General features: G+C 38.9%; 1 protein-coding gene across 11 annotated transcripts in view; it reads right to left on the reverse strand.

The window, feature by feature from the left end:
* NSD1 (nuclear receptor binding SET domain protein 1) overlaps window positions 1-24914 on the reverse strand; it is a 136739-nt gene that overhangs the window by 66275 nt on the left and 45550 nt on the right. For all 11 annotated transcript variants that reach the window (XM_067732712.1, XM_067732717.1, XM_067732711.1 and 8 more), the window contains 3 exons: window positions 20742-20877; window positions 10930-11102; window positions 6138-8709 (listed from right to left, as the gene is read on the reverse strand). In XM_067732712.1, coding sequence (XP_067588813.1) covers window positions 6138-8709; window positions 10930-11102; window positions 20742-20877 — 2881 coding nt within the window. The remainder of the gene's footprint in view (window positions 1-6137; window positions 8710-10929; window positions 11103-20741; window positions 20878-24914) is intronic.

The following is a 24914-nucleotide window of genomic DNA, read 5'->3' on the forward strand; positions in this document are numbered from 1 at the left end:
AACTACAGAGCCCACACACAACTAGAGAGAGAAAACCCACACACCACAACTAAAGAGAAGTCCGGTGCCACAACGAAGAGCCTGCGTGCCACAACTAAAGATCTCACACGCCTCAACGAAGACCCTGCATGGCACAACTAAGACTTGACATGAACTTCCCTGGTGGCGCAGTGGTTAAGAATCCACCTGCCAATGCAGGACATGGGTTCGAGCCCTGGTGTGGGAAGATCCCACATGCCATGGAGCAACTAAGTCCGCGAGCCACAACTACTGAGCCCAAGTGTCACAACTACTGAGCCCACATGCCACAACTACTGAAGCCCGCATACCTAGAGCCCATGCTCTGCAACAAGAAGCCACTGCAATAAGTCTGCGCACCGCAACAAAGAGTAGCCCCCGCTCGCCGCAACTAGAGAAAGCCCGCGCGCAGCAACAAAGACCCAGAGCAGCCAAAAAATAAAATAAATAAATTTATTTTTTTAAAAAAAGGACTTGACACAGCCAAAACTATAAATTAAATAAATTTTTTTAAAATGTAAAACAAAAGCTGAGTTCATAACCACTAGATCTGCTTTACAAAAAAATGCTAAAGGGAGTCCTAAAAGTTGAAACAAAAGGCCATTAGGGGGGCGGCTTCCCTGGTGGCGCAGTGGTTGAGGGTCCGCCTGCCGATGCAGGGGACGCCGGTTCGTGCCCTGGTCTGGGAGGATCCCACATGGCGCGGAGTGGCTGGGCCCATGGGCCATAGCCGCTGAGCCTGCATGTCCGGAGCCTGTGCTCCGCAATGGCAGAGGCCACAGCAGTGAGAGGCCCACAAACCACGTGGACACACACAAAAAAAGGCCATTAGGCAGCAACACCAAGCCATATAAAATAAAAATAGCTGATAAAGGTAAATATATAGACCAATACAATACTTTAATACTATAATGGTGGCATATAAAGCACTTTTAAGTCTGGTATTGAATTTAAAAGACAAAAACATAAGTAATAACTATAATTATAAAACTATGTTAATGAATACATGTAATTTGTGACATCAATAACAAAGTGGGAATGGGAAGATGTAAAAGAGTTTTTTGTTTTTTTGCGGTACACGGGCCTCTCACTGTTCTGGCCTCTCCCGTTGTGGAGCACAAGCTCTGGACACGCAGGCTCAGCAGCCATGGATCACGGGCCCAGCCGCTCCGCGGCATGTGGGATCTTCCCAGACAGGGACATGAACCCGCATCCCCTGCATCGGCAGGCGGACTCTCAACCACTGCACCACCAGGGAAGCCCCAAGAGTAGAGTTTTTGTACACAATTGAAGTTACATTGTTACCAGCTCCAAACAGTTTGCTATAACTATAAAATGTTTTATGTAAGCCCCATGGTAACCACAAAGAAAATGCCTACAGAAGATAAAATCAGAAAGAAATCAAAGTATATCAATATAAAAAAATCAAAGAAATACAAAGGAGGGCTGCAAGAGAGATAGAGGGACAGATTAGCTGCAAAACAGAAAACAATTAAAATGGCAATAAGTCCTTCCCTGTCAATAATTTATTTGAATGTAAATGGGTTAAAATGCTCAATCAAAAGACATAGCGTGGCTAAATGGACTGAAAAAAACAAGATGCAACTATATTCTTTCTACAAGATAACATCACCTTAGATGTAAAGACATATAGACTGAAACCAAAAGGATGAAGGATATTACATGTAAACGAGAACAGAGGTAGCCATAAATGGAAAAAATAGACTTGAGCCAATACTATCTCTAGAGGCAAATAAGGACATTATATAATGATAAAAGAATCAATTTACCTGGAAAATAAACAATTATAAACATATTTTAAAAGATAACAATCATAAACAATCAAAAATAAATATGTATGTAACATCAGAACACACAAATATATGAAGCAAACAGTAACAGAAATGAAAGAAGAAACAGACAGTAAAACAATAACAGTAGAATTTAGGGACTTCTCTGGTGAAACAGTGGCTAAGACTCCACGCTCCCAACACAGGGGGCCCAGGTTCGATCCCTGGTCAGGGAACTAGATCCCATATGCATGCTGCAAATAAGAGTTCCCATGCCACACCTAAGAGTTCCCATGCCACAACTAAGGAGCCCGTGAGCCACAACTAAGACCTGGCATAACCAAAATAAATAAATATTTTTTAAAAGAGTTTAATATTCTGCTTTCAATAATGAAGAGAACAACCAGACAGAAGATCAATATGAAAAACAGAGAACTTGAACATCACTGTAGACCAACCTGACCTAACAGGCAAATACAGAACACTCAACCTTATAGCAGCAGAATACACATTCTTCTCAAACACACAGGGAACATTTTCCAAGATAGATCACATAATAGATCACAAAACAAGTCTTAACAAATTTAAAAATACTGAAATCATACCAAGTATCTTTTCCAATCACAATGGAATGAAATTAAAAATGAAGAGCAGTTGGGAAATAAAAAATTCACAAATATGTGGAAATTAACACTCTTGAACAACAAATTGGTCAGAGAAGAAATCTCCTCCCTCAAATTAGAACATACTCTGAGACAAATGGAAACAATAACACAATATACTAAAACTTATGGGATGTAGCAAAAAGAAGTACTAAAAGGGAAGTTTACAGCACGAAGTGCATACATAAAGAAAAAAGACCTCAAATCAACAACCTAACTTTACACTCAAGGAATAAGAAAAAGAATAAGCACAAAGGTTATTTGCAAAGGGAAAGAAGTAATAAATATTACAGCAGAAATAACCAAAATAGAGAATTTTTAAAAAATACAAACAAAACTAAGAGTTTGTTTTTTAAAAATCAACAAAATTGACAAGCCTTTAGCTAGATGGAGAGAGCGAGGGAGACACAAATAATGAAAACCAGAAATTAGAGAAGACATTTCAATGGAAGCCACAGAAACAGAATTTTAAGAGACTACTATGAACAATTATATGCTAACAAATTGGATAACCTACAAGAGTTGGATAAATTTCTAGAAACATGCAATCCACCCAGACTCAATCATGAAGAAATAGAAAACCTATAGTAAGGAGATTAAATCAGTCATCAAAAATTTCCCAAGAAAGAAGAGCCCCAGGATCAGATGCCTCCACTAGAGAATTCTACCAAGCATTTAAATAAGAATTAATGCCGAGCCTTCTCAAACTCTTCCAAAAAATGGAAGACGGGGGAGCCAGACAAATACACGTTAATAAAAAAAATTTTTTTAAAAAGACATACCAATATCCCTTATGAACACTTACACAAAAATTCTCACCAAATTAGCAAACTGAATTCAACAGCAGCACTTTAAAAGGATTATACACCATGACCAAGTGGGACTCATTCCTGGGATGGAAGGATGGTTCAACATACAAAAATCAATAAATGTAATACAACACATTAAAAGAAGGAAGAAAATCACATGACCATCTCAATTGATGCAGAAAGGCTTGACTAAATTCAACACATTTTCCTGATAAAAAACACTCAACTAGAAACAGAAGGAAATAATCTAAAATAAAGGTCATTTATGAAAATCCCACAGCTAACACGACAGTCCATGGTGAAAGACTGAAAGCTTTTTCTCTAAGAATGCCCATTCTTGACACTTCTATTTAACACAATACTAGAAGTCCAATTAGGCAAGAATTAGAAATAAAAGGCATCCAAATTGGAAAGGGAAAAGTAAAATGATCTCTGTTCATAGATGGCATGACCTAATGTAAAGAAAACCCTAAAGATTCCACAAAAAAGCTGTAAGAATAATAAATGGATTCAGTAAAAAAATCAACATTCAAACATCACTTGTGGGACTTCCACAGTGGTTAAAAATCTGCCTGCCAATGCAGGGGACACAGGTTTGAGCCCTGGTCTGGAAAGATTCCACATGCCGCGGAGCAACTAAGCCCATCCTCCCCAACTACTGAGCATGTACTCTAGAACCCATGAGCCACAACTACTGAGCCCACATGTCACAACTACTGAAGCCCACGCACCTAGAGCCCATGCTCCGCAACAAGAGAAACCAGCGCAATGAGAAGCCCGCGTACCTCAATGAAGAGTGGCCCCTGCTCACCGCAACTAGAGACAGCCCACACACAGCAACGGAGACCCAATGCAGCCATAAATAAATAAATAAATAAATTTATTTTAAAAATCAATCAATAAATTTATTTATTTATTTATTTTAAAAATCAGTTGTTTCTACACACTAATAATGAACAATTCAAAAAGGAAATTAAGAAAACAATCCCACTTATAATAGCATAAAAAAGAATAAAAACGCTTAGGAATAAACTTAACCAAGGAAGTGAAAGAGTTGGGCACTTAAACTATAAAACATTGCTGAAAGAAATTAAAAACACAAATAAATGGAAAGACATCCTGTGTTCATGGATTCAAAGACTTAACATTAACAAAATGTCCATACTACTCAAGCGATCTTCAGATTCACTGCTCTATCAAAATCCCAATGGCATTTTTTGCAGAAATAGAAAAAAGACATCCTAAAATTCACAGGAAATCTCAAAGGACCCCAAATAGTCAAAATAATCTTGACAAAGAACAAAGATGGAGGACTCACACACTGTGTTTTCAAAACATGTTACAAAGCTACAGTAATCAAAACAATATGATAGGACTTCCCTGGTGGCGCAGTGGTTAAGAATCCACCTGCCAATGCAGGGGACACAGGTTCGAGCCCTGGTCTGGGAAGATCCCACATGCCGTGGAGCAACTAAGCCCGTGTGCCACAACTACTGAGCCTGCGCTCTACAGTCTGTGAGCCACAACTACTGAGCCCAAGTGCCACAACTACTGAAGCCTATGTGCCTAGAGCCCGTGCTCTGCAACAAGAGAAGCCACCCAATGAGAAGCCCATGCACCACAACGAAGAGTAGCCCCTGCTCGCCGCAACTAGAGAAAAGCCTGCGCGCAGCAACAGAGACCCAACGCAGCCAAAAATATTAAATAAATAAGTGTAATTAAAAACAAAAAAAAATACGATATTACCATGAAGACAAACATATAGATAATGAAACAAAATAGAGGGCCCAGAAACAAGCCCTTACATGTATGGTCAAATTATCTTTGACAAGGGTGCTAAGACTTTACAATGCGGAAAAGATAGTCTCTTCAATAAATGGTGTTATATACAACAATGTGCATACAGTTAATACTGTAATATACACTTTAAACTTGTTCAGAGGGTGAATTCATGTGTTTTTTACCACAATAAAAATAAAGCGTTGATGCACATGCTAAGTAAAAAAAACAAAGTACCACATATTGTATGATTCCATTTACATGAAATGTACAGAACAGGCAAATCTATAGATTGGGGAGAAATGAAGGGAGATTGAGAAAGGGTACAAGGTTTCTTTTTGGGGTGATGCAAATGTTCCAAAATTAATCATGTTTATAGATGCACAAGTCTCTGAGTATACTAAAAAACCACTGAAGTATATAAACTTTCAACAGGTGAATTTTATGGTCAGTGAATTATGTTTCAATAAAGCTGTTAGAATCTACTATGATAAACAACATTGAAAACTTATGTTTAAGGAAAGGCAGTTTTATCCTCAATAACAATATTGTATAATATTATATTTTGAAAGACTCCTGCTGTTTTCCCTCTGCTGCTAAGGAAGGATACCCTGGTACTTCATATTTTTAAAAATTTATTCTCAAACCTCATTCCAGAAGGGATGCAAGACATCTAAGGCCTTCAAATAAGTACTACAGAACACTTACACTTTTTCAAAAGCACGTCCCCTTTGTCTACATAACAGGAGGACCTTCCTTAATACTTACAATACCAAATTGAGTCCCCAAAAGTTCACAGATTGAAAAAGGTAGGAAATGGGGAGCAGGAACAAAATGTTCTTGAGACTCAATAAAAGCAAAAGAAAAAAGAGCTTCTTGGTAAAACAATTTCTGAAAGTATATGGAAACCTGGTCCTCAAAATTCAGATCCTTCTACATAAAGTCCTTTCTTCACTTCAAGTGATAATCCTTCCCTCCCAACTTACACTTAGGCCTTCCATGAAAACAGACCAACTTCAGAAGGGTATCATTATCATCACTTCCTCTAGTCCCTTTCTTTCACAGTCAGGAGTCCTTACCTGGTTCAGGGAGCTCAGGCTGAGGGGTCAAACTGGGAATTCCTGGCTCCTTTTCCACCTCTTCATTGCTGGCACTGGATTTATCACAAACTTTCAACCGTGGCCCAGCTGAATCTAAGCAGTCGGCATGATTTGGATCTGTCAGTGCATCCTCTAGTATGTTCGTCGAAGGAGGAGGTCTCTGTTCTGGGAACTCATCTCCCTTCTTTACAGGGTCAGCGGGAAGCAAGACCCCAAAGGCACCCTCAGAGTTTTCTTTCTCCCTAAATCTGTTAGTGCGCTTACGAGGTTTAGTGCGCCTTTGGTTTAAACGCTGCCACCGCTTTTTAGGCACCACTTGATTTACACTAGTGGGTTCATCATTCTCACTAATGATTTCAGACTCCAGCTCTGTCCCTTTTCTGTTTTCAAAAGAGGGGTCTTTTTCAGGAACTTTATCAGGGTCAGACTGGTTGACTTTATTATCAAAATTAACACTGGAAAAATGGGTACCATCTTCACTTGTTAAATGGCCCATTAATTGAAGGGGTTCTTCGTTACCAGGGTCTTCTGCCTCACCTCTGGAGGAGCTATTCTCTGAACCCCTACTCTCTCTGTCTCCCTGCAGTGCAGCCTCAAGAGTCACAGCTGGAAGCTGGTTCAGTTTTCTTTTGCGCTCTGTCTTTAAGGCTTTACGGTTCACTGTGTTCTTTCCCATCTGGGTTGAAAAACCATCTCTTAATTTGGATGGCTTTGATCGACCACAGTTGCGCCTAGTAATACAGTTTGAACGATTTTTGCCAGAAGCAGGGAGGTCTCTTTTATCGGACACCAAGCCAGGTAGGGAGGTAGATAGCTCCCCAGACAGTGCAGAGTCACCCCCACTAGGGCTAGAACGGACTGGATCCTGAGTGCCATCTCCATTTTTTTCTGAATTGTGAGTGGAACCTCCTGAAACCAAGACCTTAGAAGCCCCCACAGGACTACTGGTAGAACAGTCCCCAAGACCAGGACTCCGATAAGAGACCAAGTTCTGAGCAGTCATTAACCGTTGCTCCTTGGTCTTACTATCATGCATATCTTTCAACATCATTAGTAATGTACTGAATTTGTAGTCTGGTTCAATAGGTATATGATTCTGACCAGAGGCAGAAGAAAAAAGTAATGGTTTTGATGGCTTTGACATTCCGGAGTCACTGACATCTTCACTTAAGGATCTATAAGAGAGTTCTTTCAACTCTGACAGAACGTGTTTCACCACTGCTGTTTCTATGTCACTCGAATCCCTGGTTTTCTCATGCATGTTGCTCAGTAGTTTTAGCCCATCCACTTTCCCACTTTTGGAAATGCTGGCCAAAGGAGAGCCTTTGGTATCAGAAGAGCAGCATTTCAAACTGCAGTCCTCATCTGCAACAGGCGGTTCTACTACAACTGGGTTTTCTTTATGTTTGCACTTGATACTTCGGATCTTGGGCTGTTTGCTTTTCGAATGTAACAGAGCTTGATTTGTAGCCCCACCTTTTATTATTGAGTTCTCACTGGAAATGCTTGATGGTGTGTTAAATTTTGGAGAAAGACCATCATTTCTAAAATCTGATTGGGGTTTTCGGACAAGAGTTGATACTTTAAGATCAGAGAGATTAACCTGAGACGTCTCAGTTCCAGGCTCTACTGTCTTGGTACAATCCATCAAGTGGTCTGTGTGTGAGTTAGTAATGAGGGTCTTCTGCTTTGCTTTTACCTTAGTGTTCGTGGCAGGATACCTAGAATACTTTACCTTTTCATTTTTCTGCACAGGTAACATGTTCTCTGTTCTATCGAAAGCATCTGCAATTTCAAGGACACTATTATCAGACTCTGAACTATGATCTATGGGATCCAGATCACTGCTTCCATCATCATCAGAAGTGGTACAGATACTAATGGAATCACTTCGCTTTTCTTCATCACCTGCTCCAATATAGCAGAGCTGCACTTTTGAACTACACACCAGACCTCGCTGGAGTTTCTTCTTCTCCCCAGAACGTTTAGAGAGCAAGGCACCCTCAGACAAGCCCAGTAAAGAGTCACAATTTGAAGTCTCAAATTCTTTCTTTGCAGTGTTTTTTGTACAAGAAGAAAATAGGAAACTTCCTGGGGCAGAGCTGGGCCCTGTGAGGCTGTTTGCTATCCGGGAAAGTTCATTAGAGGCCTGCTTATCAGATACATCCCCAGAAATAAAGTTTAGGCCAAGGTTCTCTGGAATCTTTCCCCTCCGTTCTTCCTTATGTGCTTCAAATTGCATGTGGCCCTTTTTCACACTAGTCCTTTTTGGATTATCAGAGCTCTTTCTGGCTAGAGACTTAGCACAAGGTTTTTCCTTCTCATCTGCAGAATGTTCAGAGTCAAAAGCCAGAGATTTCAAGCAGCCATTAAGCAACAGGTCATGTTCTGATTCAGGGTCATTTGTACAGTCCTCAAACGGCATATCCTCCTCACTGTCCAACTTGAGTGAACTGGTGACACATTTTCGGTTCTTCGACCCTTTGGGAACATCATACTGCTCAGCAAGACCAACACTGGCTTCCCATTTACTCAAAATTTTCTGAGGAACCTTAAATTTAAAGAGAAAAAGATTATCACTAGTCTAAGAAATAGAAGGGGAAACAGGCAGATGATCAGTGAACACCTCTCAAATCAGAAGCTTTTCCAAGCCTTGTGCTTCTTCAAGCCTCTTTTATGGGACTGCCAGGTGGTTATCACCCACAGTTCACCCAGAACTTAGCTAATGGGGATTCCTCAACACTAGTTCTACCACTAAGATCTATCACTGGAGAAAGATTGATCCCATAAACCCTCCACTCCCCTTACCATTAAAAGCACAAAAGAGTGCACCATAAATTAGACTACAACATTACATTACTAATCAACATTATATTACTAAATCAAGGAATAACCAGACTACTCCTACTTACCCCTCCAACCTTAGAATAAAGATTTCCCTCCTGACTTATGAAGGCCAAGCACTTGCTCAGTTACATAAAAGAGAAAGCAAAAGGCTAAAGAAAGGAGATGCATGTGGAAAAACTAGGACTGGAGAAATGAGTAAGGCAGACCTGCCCTAGAAGAAATGAAATTTGGAACTCTGGTTATCACCAGGCCCTTGGCTAATCAAGATTCTTCTATACGTGTTACATACAATCTGGATTATAAGGACTTCCCTGGTGGTGCAGTGGTTAAGAATCCGCCTGCCAATGCAGGGGATAGGAGTTCAATTCCTGGTCCTGGAAGATCCCCCATGCCGCGGAGCAACTAAGCCCATGCGCCACAACTACTGAAGCCCGGGGACCTAGAGCCTGTGCTCTGCAACAAAAGAAGCCACCACAATGAGAAGCCCGCACACCGCAACGAAGAGGAGCCCCCACTCGCCGCAACTAGAGAAAGCCCGCGCACAGCAACAAAGACCCAACACAGCAAAAAAATTAATTAATTAATTTTCTTTTAAATCTGGATTATAACCAAGCAGTGTCCTGGGCTTAAACATGTAGTCCAGAGACATCAATACACCCTGGATGTATGACAAGTTACATATGCTCTTTTCTTGATTCCTCACAGCATAAGGACATTGAGGCTCTGTGAAATATACCTAATTTTCAAGACACTTATTTCCCTCCCTGGCTTCATACAATAAATGTCAGTCAAGGTTCTATCAGTTAGTGTTCACAAACACTTTAATACTTGTGAAAGGTCATGTTCTGCTGACCATGTAAAAATTAAGGCCACTAGACAGGAAGCCTCCTCTTATAAAGCAATAAACTGATCATCTGGTTTACTTTACACACAAACACACACCCATTGACTTTCTAACTATGACCATAGTAAATCAATTTTCCAGAACCTGAAAGCCCTAGAGAACTCCTCTGAAAAGGGGGTTGGTTAATCTACATAGTTAAAGGCTTGACACAAAAACTCTGACACCTCCCCACCACCAACCACCCGAAGTATTAGAAAGGATAAAGTTATCCTCTTCTATTCTATCCTAACAATAGCACACACTAGTTGTTTCAGAGCATCAGATGTATGACATATAAAATATTTATTTCTAATCCTCACAACAGTTTGACAAGGTACATATTATTACATTAGCTTTACAGAGGAAGGAACTCCAGTTGTAAATAGCAGGGACTGCATACTGACTAAAAATTATCCTAACTGTGATTCTTATAAAATAGTCTAAAAGTCTGAAACACAAATCTAAGAGGAACTATTTCCTCTTCTAGAATAGACTATAAAGGAGTATCAAAAGAAACAGCCAAAACTTTAACACATCAAGCAAATAAAACAAAAACATCACGTTCTTTATTAAAACATAACCAGGTTTGAAACTGCTTAAGCCTTAACAACCACACACAAAAACCAAAACAACAAACAAAACAAAAATGTTTAAAGTCTTATCTTTCTCATTTTTAAGAGAAATAATTAATCCAGAGAGTGAAAAGTAGAATATTTCATTTTGATGATCATTTTCTTCTTACATCAGATATAACCAAAGATGACTGATCATGCCTTTTTTTACTATCACATCTAAGTGACATGGCAGAAGTTAACTGAAATCATTTCTCAAAAAATTGAGTATAAATATTTGGAAGGCTAGCCCCATCTCATCCCTGCAAAAAAACTTGCTTTCTGCCAATTTTTCTCACCAACATCCTACTACCAAAGGAAATAACTTATATTCCAAAAATATAATACTTCTTCCTTTGATTGATCCTGTAAACCCTCCCTACCTACACCCAAGAAGATAATTTGAGAGGCTTTTTTTTTTTTTAAATACCTTATGCCTATACCCTTTTTCTTTCTGCTTCCCTCTTCTCCTAAGGACAGGTAGCTCTTCAAATTGATGTCTGCCTTCAAACATGACGATTGCTTTTCCAGCCACCCAGGCTCTCTCAGAAGGATCTCCAAAAGCCTCCACGTAGTACTGTCGATAGGGCCTCCGGTTAGAAACTAGATAAAAATAAAAACCACAGTGTCATTGCTTTAAAAAACTGATATTCATCATCAAGAGAACAGCCACATAGCAGTGGCCAAAGAAGCCTCTTTTCACTTAAAACTAAAATAAAATAAAAACTCAACAAGCTAAAAAACCTACAGAACAAGAAACTCTGAAGGAGGTCAGATAGAAGGTAAATTTTCAATTTTCAATTTATGTGACAAGAAAATGGTTAAGAGTGTAATGAACGAATTTAATGGTTTGGTCTGATGATATGCTATATATTCCAAACCAGTTGGAGGATGATTAGCTAATCATATAACAAATTAATATAACAACTAAGTTTTTTCTACCATCAATCTATAAAATTTTATACCCTCATTACCAGAAATCACAAAAGGCATATGATAAGCCACAGCATCACAAATATAATAATCAACAAGAACTAACCACCAAATAAACTCTTAAAACATTATGCTAAAATACAAGGAGGAAGAAATGTTTCAACACCATGCCACGTATGATGTGCTAACATTTATGACATAGCTACTCTGGGCAAGGTACTATACTAGGTGCTTTGCATGTATTCTTCACAACAATGAACTCTAAAATATAAGTAGTATAATCTCCATTTTATAGACAGAATAATAAATCCAACGACTTCAGACAGGGAAAATTCAGAGTGAAACATTGGTTTTGCAGAGAAAGTGAAACTTGATATTTCAAACTACAGAATTTTTTTTTAAAAAAGGAAATCTCAACAGCCCCCTCCCCACCAAAAATCCACTTATTCTATAGTTTCTTGGCTGTCCAAAGTTCTATGCATACAATTACCAAAAATAAAAATACAAATCTCATCCAGAAAAGATTATAATCAAATTTACCTAGTATGTGTTATCTTCTACACACTTACCATCTTTGCATTTTTCATACCAGTAAAAAATGTCACAAAAGAAATATAGTCAGGGCTACACAGGTGTAATGATTTGTCTCTATTTAGAAAAGGAAATCATTTTATATAAAAATTCACTTTAACTCACACTGAATTACAACCTGGTAAAATTTTGTTTTATTGTACATTTTAAAAACAAGTTCTGTAAAAATAACAAACAAAAAAACCTGAACTCCTTAGTCTCTACCTACTAAATTAAACACATCAATAGAAACCACCTATAAAGGGGGATTAAATGTGTGTATGTGTATATATACACATACATACACACACACACACAGGTTCTTAAAGTCAGTCTGAAAAGTACATCATTCTCCCATAAATAAGTAAATTCAACTAACACAGACTGAACATTCATGACGTCCCAGCACTATACAGAGGACTGAAAAGAACTCATTGCCTGGTGGGTAAGAGATATACAGTATAAAGAGATTATGGTAAAACAGCATGCTAATTGCAATAACATGAACATTCATTTTTTTTTTAATTTTTCAAGTATGTCTTGAGTACACTACATTTTACTATTTGATAGTATCTATTGGTGATGGCATTTTTAAAAATTGAGATATAACTGACGAATAACATTAGTTTCAGGTATACAACATAATGATTCGATATTTATATATATTGCAAAATGACCCCCACAATGTCTAGTCAACATCCGTCACCACACGTAGTTATAAAAAGATTTTTTCTTGTGATGAGATCTTTTAAGATCTACTCTCTTAGCAACTTTCAAATATACAATACAGTATTAACTATAGTTGCCATGCTATACATTACATCCATGTGACTTATTTCTTTTATAAATGGAAGTTTATAACTTTTGACCCCCTTCACCCATTTTGCTCCTCCAGTCTGTTCTCAGTATCCATGAACTTGGTTTTGTTTTTTCAATTTTGGTTTTTTTAGATTGCACATATAAGTAAGATCATACAGTATTTATATTTTCTCTCTCTGATTTATTTCACTTAGTAAAATGCCCACCAGGTACATCCACATTGTCACAAATAGCAAGGTTTCGTTCTTTTGTATGACTGAATAATATTCAATTATGTATATATACCACATTTTCATTACCTATTCATCTATCGATGGACACTTAGTTGTTAACATTCACTTTTTTCAAAGTGAAAAATCATTAACTGGAGGACAAATGGGACACCTGAGCAGAAAATTTAAAGGTAAACAGTTTGTTGAGGGGAGAATTCCTATATAAGGGCTCAGAACCCTCAAAGACATGAATGAATAAAACGAATGAAATAGCTAGGAACTGCAAGTAGTTCAGAACACTAAATCATAAAGTGGAAGGAAAGGGAAACTAAGCAGGTAAGCAGTGGCCAGACCTGAACAGCTTGGATACCATGTTAAGAGTCTGACCACTGGGACTTCCCTGGTGGTCAGTGGTTAAGACTGCGCTTTTAGACACAAGAGGGAAGAGATATGGGAACATATGTATAACTGATTCACTTTGTTATAAAGCAGAAACTAGCACACCATTGTAAAGCAATTATACTCTAATAAAGATGTAAAAAAAAAAAAAAAAGACTCTGCGCTTCCAACACAGGGGGCACAGGTTCAATCCCTGGTCAGGGAACTGAGATCCCATGTGCCACACTAAGACCCTCCATGTTAAGAGTTTGACCATTATCCTGTTGGCCCTGAACCTCATTTAAACTGTGGAACCACAGGCTCAGTTTTCCATCTTAAAAAGATAAATCTCCTTGACCTCTGAATAACACATTTAACAGGAAACAGGAAACTCAGGAGACCAGAGATTACCAAAATAGTATATACTCAAGATGACTAAAACCTAAACTAAGGTGGTAGCAATGGGAATTAAAAGAACAAAATATGAAAGATTTTTTTTAAGAAGACAAATCAAAAGGACTAGATATTAATTAAAAGTCAGATAGAATGTGACCACCTAGAGGGGTGGGATAGGGAGGGTGGGTGAACCAAGAGGGAAGAGATATGGAAACATATGTATATGTGTAGCTGATTCACTTTGTGATAAAACAGAAACCAGCACACCCTTGTAGAGCAATTATATTCCAATAAAGATGTTAAAAATAATAATAATTAAATTAAATTAAATTAAATGTAAAAAAAAAAAAAGTCAGATAGAAAAGATACTTGAACACCAATGTTTATAGCAGCATTATTCACAATAGCCAAAAGGTGAAAGCAACCCAAATGTCCACTGAAGGATGAAAGCATGAACAAAATGGAACATTATTGAACATTATACATCAATGGAATTACTGAGCCTTGCAAATGAATGATACACGTAATACAACATTTACCAGGGACTGAAGGTTATTGTTAAATTGTTAACAGAGTTTCAGTTTAGGAATATGAAAAAGTTCTGGAGATGGCTAGTGGTAATAATTGCACAAAAATGTTAATTTACTTAATGCCACTAAACTATAAACTTAAAAATAGATAAAATGATAAAATTATGTTACATATATTTTTTACCACCAAAAAAATCAGATAACAATTGGTAGTAAGGATATAGAGAGATTAAAACCCTCATCCAGTGCTGATGAGAATGTAAAATGGTACAGTAGCTTTTCAAAACAGTCTGGCAGACCTAGCTCTTCCACTCCCAGGTATTTATCTGAAGAACACAAAAACTCTAATTCAAAAAGATAATATGTCAGCTTCCCTGGTGGTGCAGTGGTTAAGAATCCACCTGCCAATGCAGGGGACACAGGTTCAAGCCCTGGTCCAGGAAGATCCCACATGCCGTGGAACAAGTAAGCCCATGCACCACAACTACTGAGCCTACGCTCTAGAGCCCACATGCCACAACTACTGAGCCCATGCGCCACAACTACTAAAGCCCATGTGCCTAGAGCCCATGCTCTGCAACAAAAGAAGCCACTGCAATGAGAAGCCCGTGCACCACAACTAGAGAAAGCCCATGTGCAGCAACGAAGACCCAACACAGCCCAAAATTAATTAATTAATTAATTTAAAAAATATATATATATGCACCCCTATGTTCACTGAAGCGTTATTTATAACAGCCAAGATACGGAAACAACCTAAGTATCCATTGACGGATGAACGGATAAAGAAGATATGGTATATATACACAATGGAGTATTACTCAGCCACAAAAGAATGAAATCCTGCCATTTGCGATACTGATGGACCTTGAAGGAATTTTGCCAAGTGAAATAAATCAGACAGAGAAAAGATAAATACTATAGGTTTTCACTCATATGTAGTATCTAAAAAACGTAACAAGTGAACAAACAAAATAAAACAAAAACTCATATATACAGAGATCAGATTAATGATTACCAGAGGGGAAGGGGGATGGGCAAAATGGGTGAACGGGGGAGACTGTATGGTGATGGATGGTAATTAGACTTGTGGTGCTGTACACCTGAATTTATATAAAAAATTTAAATTAAAAAAAAGTCAGGGGGCTTCCCTGGTGTCGCAGTGGTTAAGAATCCACCTGCCAATGCAGGGGACACAGGTTTGAGCCCTGGTCCAGGAAGATCCTACATGCCGTGGAGCAACTAAGGCCGTGCACCACAACTACTGAGCCTGCGCTCTAGAGCCCGTGAGCCACAACTATTGTGCCTGCGTGACTACTGATCCTGCGCTCTAGAGCCTGTGCGCCTAGAGCTCGTGCTCTGCAACAAGAGAAACCATGGCAATGAGAAACCTGTGCACCGCAAGGAAGAGTAGCCCCCAGTCACCACAACTAGAGAAAGCCTACGTGCAGCAACGAAGACCCAACACAGCCAAAAATAAATAAATAAAAATTAAAAAAAAAAGAAGTCAGGGAATTCCCTAGTGGCCCAGTGGTTAGGACTCGGCACTCTCACTGCCAGGGTCCGGATTCCACCCCTGGTTGGGGAACTAAGTAAGATCCCACAAGCTAGTGCAGCCAAGGCGGAGAGTGTGAGTGTATGTGTGTGTGTGTGTCTGTGTGTCTGTGCGTGTACCTCAAAAAGTCAAACAGAGTTACCATTAGAGCCAGCAAGTCCACTCCTGGGTATAAACCCAAAAGATAGGAAATATATGTCCACATAAACACTTATACATGAATACTCACAGCAGCACTGTTCGTAATAGCTAAAAGGTGGAAACAGTCCAAATGCCCATCAAATGATAAATTTATAAATAAAACATGTATAATATTTCATACAATGGAGAGCCCACGTGCTCTGTACCCTGCGCACCACAGCTACGGAGCTCATGCACCCTGGAGCCCACACACCACAACTAGAGAGAGAAAAACCCGCAGGCCACAACTAGAGAGAAGCCCTCACGCTGCTGCAACAACAGATCCCGTGTGCCTCAAGGAAGATCCCATGTGCCGAAACTAAGACCCAATGCAGCCAAAAAAAAAAAAAAAAAGGAATGCAGCACTGATACATGGATAGATCTTAAAAACATTATGTTGAGTAAAAAAAGTAGTCACAAAGGACATATTATATGATTCCATTTATATTAAATATCCAAAATAGGCAAATCTATAGAGACAGAAAGTCGACTACTGGTCGCTTAGGGCAAAGGGGTACGGGAGGTAAAAAAGATTAGGGGGAAGGTAGGTAAAGGACATGGGTTTTCTTTTCCTTCTCCTCTTTTTCTTATTTTAAATATTTATTTATTTATCTGGCTGCGCCGGGTCTTAGTTGCGGCACTCAGGATCTTTATTGTGGTATGCACCTCATAATTGTGGCACGCGGACTTCTTAGTTGTGGCATGCATGCGGGATCTAGTTCCCCCACCAGGGATCGATCCCAGCCCCCTGCATTGGGAGTGTGGAGTCTTACCCACTGGACCACCAGGGAAGTCCCCATGGGGTTCTTTTTGGGGTGGTGAAAATGTTCTAAAATTTACTGGTTACACAACTCTGTGACTTACCAAAACCACTTAATTGTATACTTTAAAGGGGTGAATTGTATGCTATATGAATTACATCTCAATAAAGCTGTTTTAAAAAAAGGAAAAAGACTTAATGGTATAGGACACAAGAAGGAAGAAAGGGTAACTACTTGGTATTTGGTTTAAGTGACTAAGTGGCAGTAATTTATTCACTAAGGCAGGAAATGAAACAGAAAGTACTGGTTTGAGGAGGAAAATAATTAGGTCAGTTTTAAACAAGCTGACCTTAACTGCCTAAAGGACCTCCTGGTGAAAGCTTCAAGTATAGAGTTGGGATGCAGATTTGAAGCCTGGGGAAACACTAGCACTGTGGATATGAATTCAGTTTACTGATGACAGTTAAAACTCAAGAGTTAATAAGGATGGAAAGAAGGAGAAGGAGAAGAAGGAGGAGAAGAGAACATGAAAGTCAAGAACAAGATAGAGAGTTACTACGAGGAAGAATTTTCCTGCACCAGACAACCAAAAAATTAAAAACTAGTATCCACTGTACTACCAGGTCACTAATGACTCTGCTTAGAACAAGGTTAGTGGAATAAAAGGAGAGAATGAGAAATTTCAGTGCGTTCAGAAACGAGTGGCCATCTGGAAGTGGAGAAAGTTGATGATTCCTCCAAGAGTGGTTATGAAGGGAAGGTGTCAGGAAGACAGAGTCATGGGTAGGAATTTTAGGACAATAGGTTTATTCAAATATTAGTTCCCTTCAGTACTATAAAGAGCCACACTAATTCTATGCTCTAATAAACCAAGTTAAGAAACATCTTTTTAAAAACTATTATTAGGGAATTCCCTGGTTGTCCAGTGGTTAAAACTCCACACTGCCACTGCAGGGGGCGTGGGCTCCATCCCTGGTCAGGGAACTAAGATCCCACATGCCTCATGCAGCGGCAAACAACAACAACAGCAGCAACGCTCTAGTCACCATCAATACCATATTCTCCTGGTATTTCTCTTCCATCTCTGATTTTCCCCCATCTCTTTTGCACACTGAAGTCTCCTCCTTACAGACCTCAAACGTTGGCTTCCTCAGAGCCACCTTTTATCTCACCGTATATTTTATCCCAAGGCCATCTCATCCATGCCCTACCCATGGCTTTGACTAATATCAACAAGCAGATGTCACCTCTAAGTTATAGATGTTCCAGTGCTCTCAGTAAATGAGGACACTATGTATGTACTGGTAAAGCTAAAAACTTGGGAACCTGCCTGAGGTATAGAAACCTTAGGCTTCATTCTCCCTCACTCCCCATTATCTGTCCATTAGCAAATCATATAGATTTTATCTCCTAAATAGTTCTTCATTCCCTATTCACAACTATAATCTCACCATAATCCCTGCAATGACCCTTTTGATTATCTCCTCTGATTTGTGTCCCTCTCCAAATCATTTTCCACACTGCACTCAGAGTGAACTTTAAAAAACACAAATCAGATCACATCTCCCTCTGCTCATAGCTCTTTAATGGTATCCTATTGTTCTTAGGAAAAAATACAAAATTGTTAATGAAGTCTACAAAATGCTGCATGATTTGACCCATATCTATTTCTCCAGCCTCATACTGTACCACCTTCCATCAGTCTATGGGCGGCAGCCCTTTCAGGGATTGAACATATACTACTTTCTGTGCTTGGAACCATCTTTTTTCCCTGGTTAATTCCTACTTGTCCTATCAGGTCTCAGATCAAAGATAATTTTACTAACAAAATTGGCCCTGACTACCCCTGAACCAAAAGTCCAGGTTAGGTACCCCCACTAATATCAGTGACTGTACATCAATATTTTGCCTTGAACACACCTCTCAGTTAACTATCTATTTGTCTGATTACTTGCTGGTGCCTTCACCCTTTAACTGGACTCTAATTATACACAAAGGGAAGCAAAATGTTTTGCCAATTACTGGATCCCAATACCTAGCTAGCATAGTACCTATAGAATGTACTTATTACTTGTTGAACAAATGGCATAGACCCAACTAGTGCATATAAAGAATATCACAATGAGTAAGAAACCATCAGTCTCACAGGCATAGGAAGGGTAGAGGGGGAGGACTAAAAGAATTTTCTACAGTAGAATTTAAATGTCCAAACAGGTCACAAAGTTTGATATCATTTTCTTTAAACAGTGAGCTATAAAGGTCTTTGGGAACTTCACTATTAATATTCAAAATATAAAATAAAATCCAACATACTACTTTAGGCAAGTTATCCTACAGATAAACAGACATGAATACATGAAACACAGTTATTATTTATAGCACTGTTTTGTATGCACACAAACACACATGTGTATGTGTATACGTATGTATTTTATGTGTAATCTTTCTAACACAAGATTAGAAACAACCTAAATATCCATCAACAGGGGAATGGTTATATAAAGTACACCATAAGAGGAAAATTATAGAGCTGTTTAAAAAAAAAAAAGTTTTCAATGGAAAAATCTCCAAGAAGTGAAAAAACTGTAGAACAGGGGCTTCCCTGGTGGCACAGTGGTTAAGAATCCGCCTGCCAATGCAAGGGACACGGGTTCGAGCCCTGGTCCGGGAAGATCCTATATGCCGCGGAGCAACTAAGCCCGCGTGCCACAACTACTGAGCCTGTGCTCTAGAGCCCGTCAGCCACCACTACTTAAGCCCACGCACCTAGAGCCCGTGCTCCGCAACAATAGAAGCCACCGCAATGAGAAGCCCGCACACCGCAACAAAGAATAGCCCACATCCACCACAACTAGAGAAAGCCCGTGCACAGCAACAGAGCCAACACAGCCAAAAATAAAAATTAATTAAATAAATAAAATTTTTAACCCCCCCCAAAAAAACCCTGTAGAACATACATACAATATGCTATGTTTACGTTAAATTAAATCAAAGGGGGTAGGGAGATGAAACTATATAGTTGGATTTACATAAAGAAAGTCTAGAAAGAAACATTAATAACAGCTGGTTACTTTTTGAAAGGAGAGGTAAAGAGTGGGGCAGACCAGAGATTTTTTTAATCTTGTGTGTATATAACCAATTTAAAACCTAAAACACATATATTAAAACTACAATAAAATCACAAACTATCTTAACAGGAAAGAGGGAGCTCAAAATGAAGTTTGAGCCCTTATCTTATACCATTTTTTTTTTTGGCGGTATGCGGGTCTCTCACTGCTGCGGCCTCTCCCGTTGTGGAGCACAGGCTCCGGACGCGCAGGCTCAGCGGCCATGGCTCACGGGCCCAGCCGCTCCGCGGCGTGTGGGATCCTGCCGGACTGGGGTACGAACCCGCATCCCCTGCATCAGCAGGCGGACTCTCAACCACCGCGCCACCAGGGAAGCCCCTTATACCATTTTAAAGTTAAGACACGTAAGATTCATACAGAACAACCAAATAAGTAACAAACTTTAGTAACTATAGAGAATAGTCTAAATCAAGACTTTAAAATTCAAAATGACTTATAAGCAATCTTTATAACTGTTTCAGCTTTAAAACTAACAAAAATGATACAAACCTGAAGACTGAAGTAGAAAAACATAAATATACTGAAAAGTGATTCTGGACAATGTAGACTTTAGCTAATAAGCCTAACATTTTCTGGCATCTACAGATAGAATAATTGAGAATTTTTAAATCATAGAGTAAAATAGAACAAACCTTAAAAAAAAATCCAGAAAAGACAAAATACATAATAACAATTCATTAACAAAATGCTCAAAGGTAAGAATGAATTATTACTAACGGAAACTGCAAGTTGACAATTCCATACTGTATTTTATCATGTATAATCAACTGCAAGTATTACCTTTCATTTTTGAGTGTGTGTTAATCAACGGATCAGAACAAATCCTGCAGGGCCACCAAGGGCGTCTCTTGAATTTTGCCCAGATGAGATCTCCAACTTCATACTTCAGTGGCGTAGCCTTTTTCTTGGGCTGACACTTGAAACAGACAAAACATGGGGCATCAATAAAAATCAGAACCTTTTGAAACAACATATCATCTTTCCACTAGCCTTCTGAGAAAGCATTACCAATGAATACTAGATGAAAACACTCCAGCTTAACCACAATTACAAAATAAGTACAATTAAAAATTACTGTGTTAACTATTTATAACACAGCGCTTTATAAAGTCAGTAGTAGCTCTCAATTTACATTTGCTTTACATAAGTAAACTACCTACATTCTAGGAAAATAAATAAGCTATTTCAAATTTTTAAAGAGCTAAAAACTGAAATAATAGATAAACAGAATCATCCCAAGGAAAAGATATCTTTGCCCAAGTCCTTGGATCACAACACAACAGGGGTGGGGGGTGGGGGGTGGAAGAAATTTAACAATGTCAAGAGACTCTGATACCACTACATATGCCAACTTTATCTCAGTAAACTGGGGGAAGGGGAGACTGTGGTCCCTTCTGCAGGTGATACTCTACATCCTTCTCAAACACAGACATTCTTAATTAATTAATTTACAATAATGGCCTACTGAAATAATCCTGAAAGCTACAGGCTAGATTCTGGCAATGTCAGCACAACTGACATATTTTTCCCAGGACATGCAAGAGAGGCTGCATCCAGAACAGTACACTGCCCAACTCCAAGGGATACCATTGAAGCACAACACAATATGAATCAAGCTCCCTGGACATATCCAATGCAGAGACCCTGGCTGCATCTTTTCTCCAAAAATAATACCTAATTAATCTGCAATCCAAATGCTTCCATCTCAGCTCTAAACCTATACCCATGCCTTTAACACCGCATCAACAGTACGGAGGTCTCCTGCCCTCTGAGAGGAAGATGGCTTTGTGTTTAGTAGGACTGAGCTCCCCCCGCAGCCATAAACCACACAAAGGAGTTCACATGTGCTGAGCTGTTTCTGGGTAGCTAAAAGCAGCACCTAAGGTACTTGGACAAAGGACAACCTACTCCATTTACTCCAAGGGGGCATACAAATATTATGATTTTCTATAAATGCTATGTCCTAAAAAAGGCTTGGTGAGTTCCTCCCTCAGACTCAGTCGTCCCTCCTTAATGCCTAAAACAGTACCCACCTAGTACATATTAAGTGTCCAATAAAGAATATGCTGCATGAATTGACTGAAATCATTCAAATAAAAATGATGAGTAATACCTGGGGCTCAAGGATATCAAAGTATTGGGCTCAATTCAATGATTTGTAAGTTACCAGTCAACTTTAAGACTGTGCATTCAGAGAGAAGTAAAGCTCACAGAATACCCTTATTGAAAATAGTGTCATTAGTTCTTCATGTATATAGAGTTACTCGGAAATGAGACAGAAACTACAACTTTTAAAACATTTTTTTTTGAAAAGCAAGCCCCAAGGGCCATTTTTGCCTGTTATCATTCTGTAAGTTGTCAGAAAAAAAAATTACTTCAGAGCTAGTTGGCTTTGAAACTTTAAAACCATGATACCAAGATGGAATAGAAAACTCTTTTACATGCCCCTGTACTGAAAACTACAATTTAAGTAGGTTCCCATAAATTTCGGATATAATCTGATTTGTAATCATTTATTTGGCAATCATTGATAAATATGGACTTGCTTATTTATCTGAGTCCTAAACGACTTTAAATATACTACCATTTACTTGATGTCTGCTATATACCAGGCACTGTTCCTCCTTTAATCCTCTTAAGGTAGATACTATATTATTACTCCTATGTTACTATATGCCTATAGTCATATAGTTATGTAGTAGGTAGCAGAGACAGGATTCAAACCTGGGCAGTCCAACTCAGGATCCCAAACTCTCAACTACTATCCCAATAACAATAAAACCCCATGATTATTACATGCTTTATGACAAATTCAGCCATAATCAATCTATAACATGATACTGGTTCTGTCTTTGCCATATATTACTACTACAAAGTGACTGTAGTAGTAATATATCAGGAATATATCAGTGATCAGGAAGTAAAGCCATAAAACACAAGGCTTCAATAACAGATGGATAAGAAAGACCATGAGTGGTACTGCTTAAAACCAGAAGCCAGAATCACACAAAGCAGTAATGAGCTGTCTTCTGACTCTATCACAAATTGTGTCACCTTAAACAAGTCAGTTAATTCAGCATCAGCACCCTAAGACATAATAAAACCAGGAAAGAAACACTTGCTCTACCACGAACCATGAAAATGAAAATAACTATTAATTCTACTCCCAATATTTTAACCCAAAGGAAATAATCCAAAAAAGTAAAAGAACTGTAAAAAGATATCTAAAGCAGTTATTTATGACAACAAAAAGTTAACATCCTAGACAACCTATGGAATGAGAGAGAATATTTGCAAACAATGTGACTCTATATTACAAAATATACAAACAGCTCCTACAACTCAATGACAAAAAACAAACAACCCAATCAAAAAATGGGCAGAAGCTCTAAACAGACATTTCTCCAAAGACATACAGATGGCCAACAGGCACATGAAAAAATGCTGAACATCACTAATTATTAGAGAAATGCAAATCAAAACTACAATGACGTACCATCTCACACCAATCAGAATGGCCATCATTAAAAAGTCTACAGGGACTTCCCTGGTGGCGCAATGGTTAACAATCCGCCTGCCAATGCAGGGGACAAGGGTTCGATCCCTGGTCCGGGAAGATCCCACATGCCGCAGAGCAACTAAGCCCGTGCGCCACAACTACTGAGCCTGCACTCTAGAACCCGCGACCCACAACCACTGAGCTCGCGTGCCACAACTACTGAAGCTCACATGCCTAGGGCCCATGCTCTGCACCTCCACAACAAGAATAGCCACCACAACAAGAAGCCTGCGTACCACAAGGAAGAGCAGCCCCCGCTTGCCACAAGTAGAGAAAGCCCACACACAGCAATGAAGACCCAATGCAACCAAAAATAAATAAATAAAAATAAAAATTGGAAGAAAAAAAGAATGGATCAGATTCTACATAAAAAAAAAAAATAATAATAATAATCCGCCTGCCAATGCAGGGGACACGGGTTCAAGCCCTGGTCCGGGAAGATCCCACATGCCACGGAGCAACTAAGCCCATGTGCCACAACTACTGAGCCTGCGCTATAGAGCCCGGGAGCCACAACTACTAAAGCTCACGCACCTAGAGCCTGTGCTCCACAACAAAGAGAAGCCACCACAATGAGAAGCCCATGCACTGCAACAAAGAGTAGCCACCACTCATTGCAACTAGAGAAAGCCTGCACGCAGCAACAAAGACCCAATGTAGCCATAAATAAATAAATAAATAAATAGTCTACAAATAATGAATGCTGGAGAGGTGTGGAGAAAAGGGAACAACCCTCCTACACTGTTGGTGGGAATGTAAATTGGTACAGCCACTATGGAAAACACAATGAAGGTTTCTCAAAAAACTAAAAATAGAGTTGCCATATGATCCAGCAATCCCACTCCTGGGCAAATATCCACAAAAAACTCCAATTTCAAAAGATATATGCACCTCAGTGTTCACTGCAGCACTATTTACAATAGCCAAGACACGGAAGCAACCTAAATGTCCGTCGACAGATGAACGGATAAAGATGCGGTATACATATAAAATGGAATTCCATGCAGCCATAAAAAAGAATGAAGTAATGCCATTTGCAGCAACCTGGATGGACCTAGAGAAAGACAAATATCATATGATATCACTTATATGTGGAATCTAAAAAATGATACAAATGAACTTATTTACAAAACAGAAACAGACTCACAGACATAGAAAACAAACTTACAGTTACCAGAGGGGAAAGAGGGGGTGGATAAATTAGGAGTTTGTGATTAGCAGATACAAACTACTGTATATAACATAGATAAACAAGGTCATACTGTATAGCACAGGGAACTATATTCAATACCTTGTAATAAACTAAATTAGAAAAGAATCAGAAAAAGAATGTGTTTGTGTATAATTGTATCACTTCGCTGTACACCAGAAACACAACGTTGTAAATCACCTAT

The sequence above is a fragment of the Pseudorca crassidens genome, chromosome 3 (assembly GCF_039906515.1).
Source record: "Pseudorca crassidens isolate mPseCra1 chromosome 3, mPseCra1.hap1, whole genome shotgun sequence".
In the NCBI taxonomy this organism is placed as follows: domain Eukaryota; kingdom Metazoa; phylum Chordata; class Mammalia; order Artiodactyla; family Delphinidae; genus Pseudorca; species Pseudorca crassidens.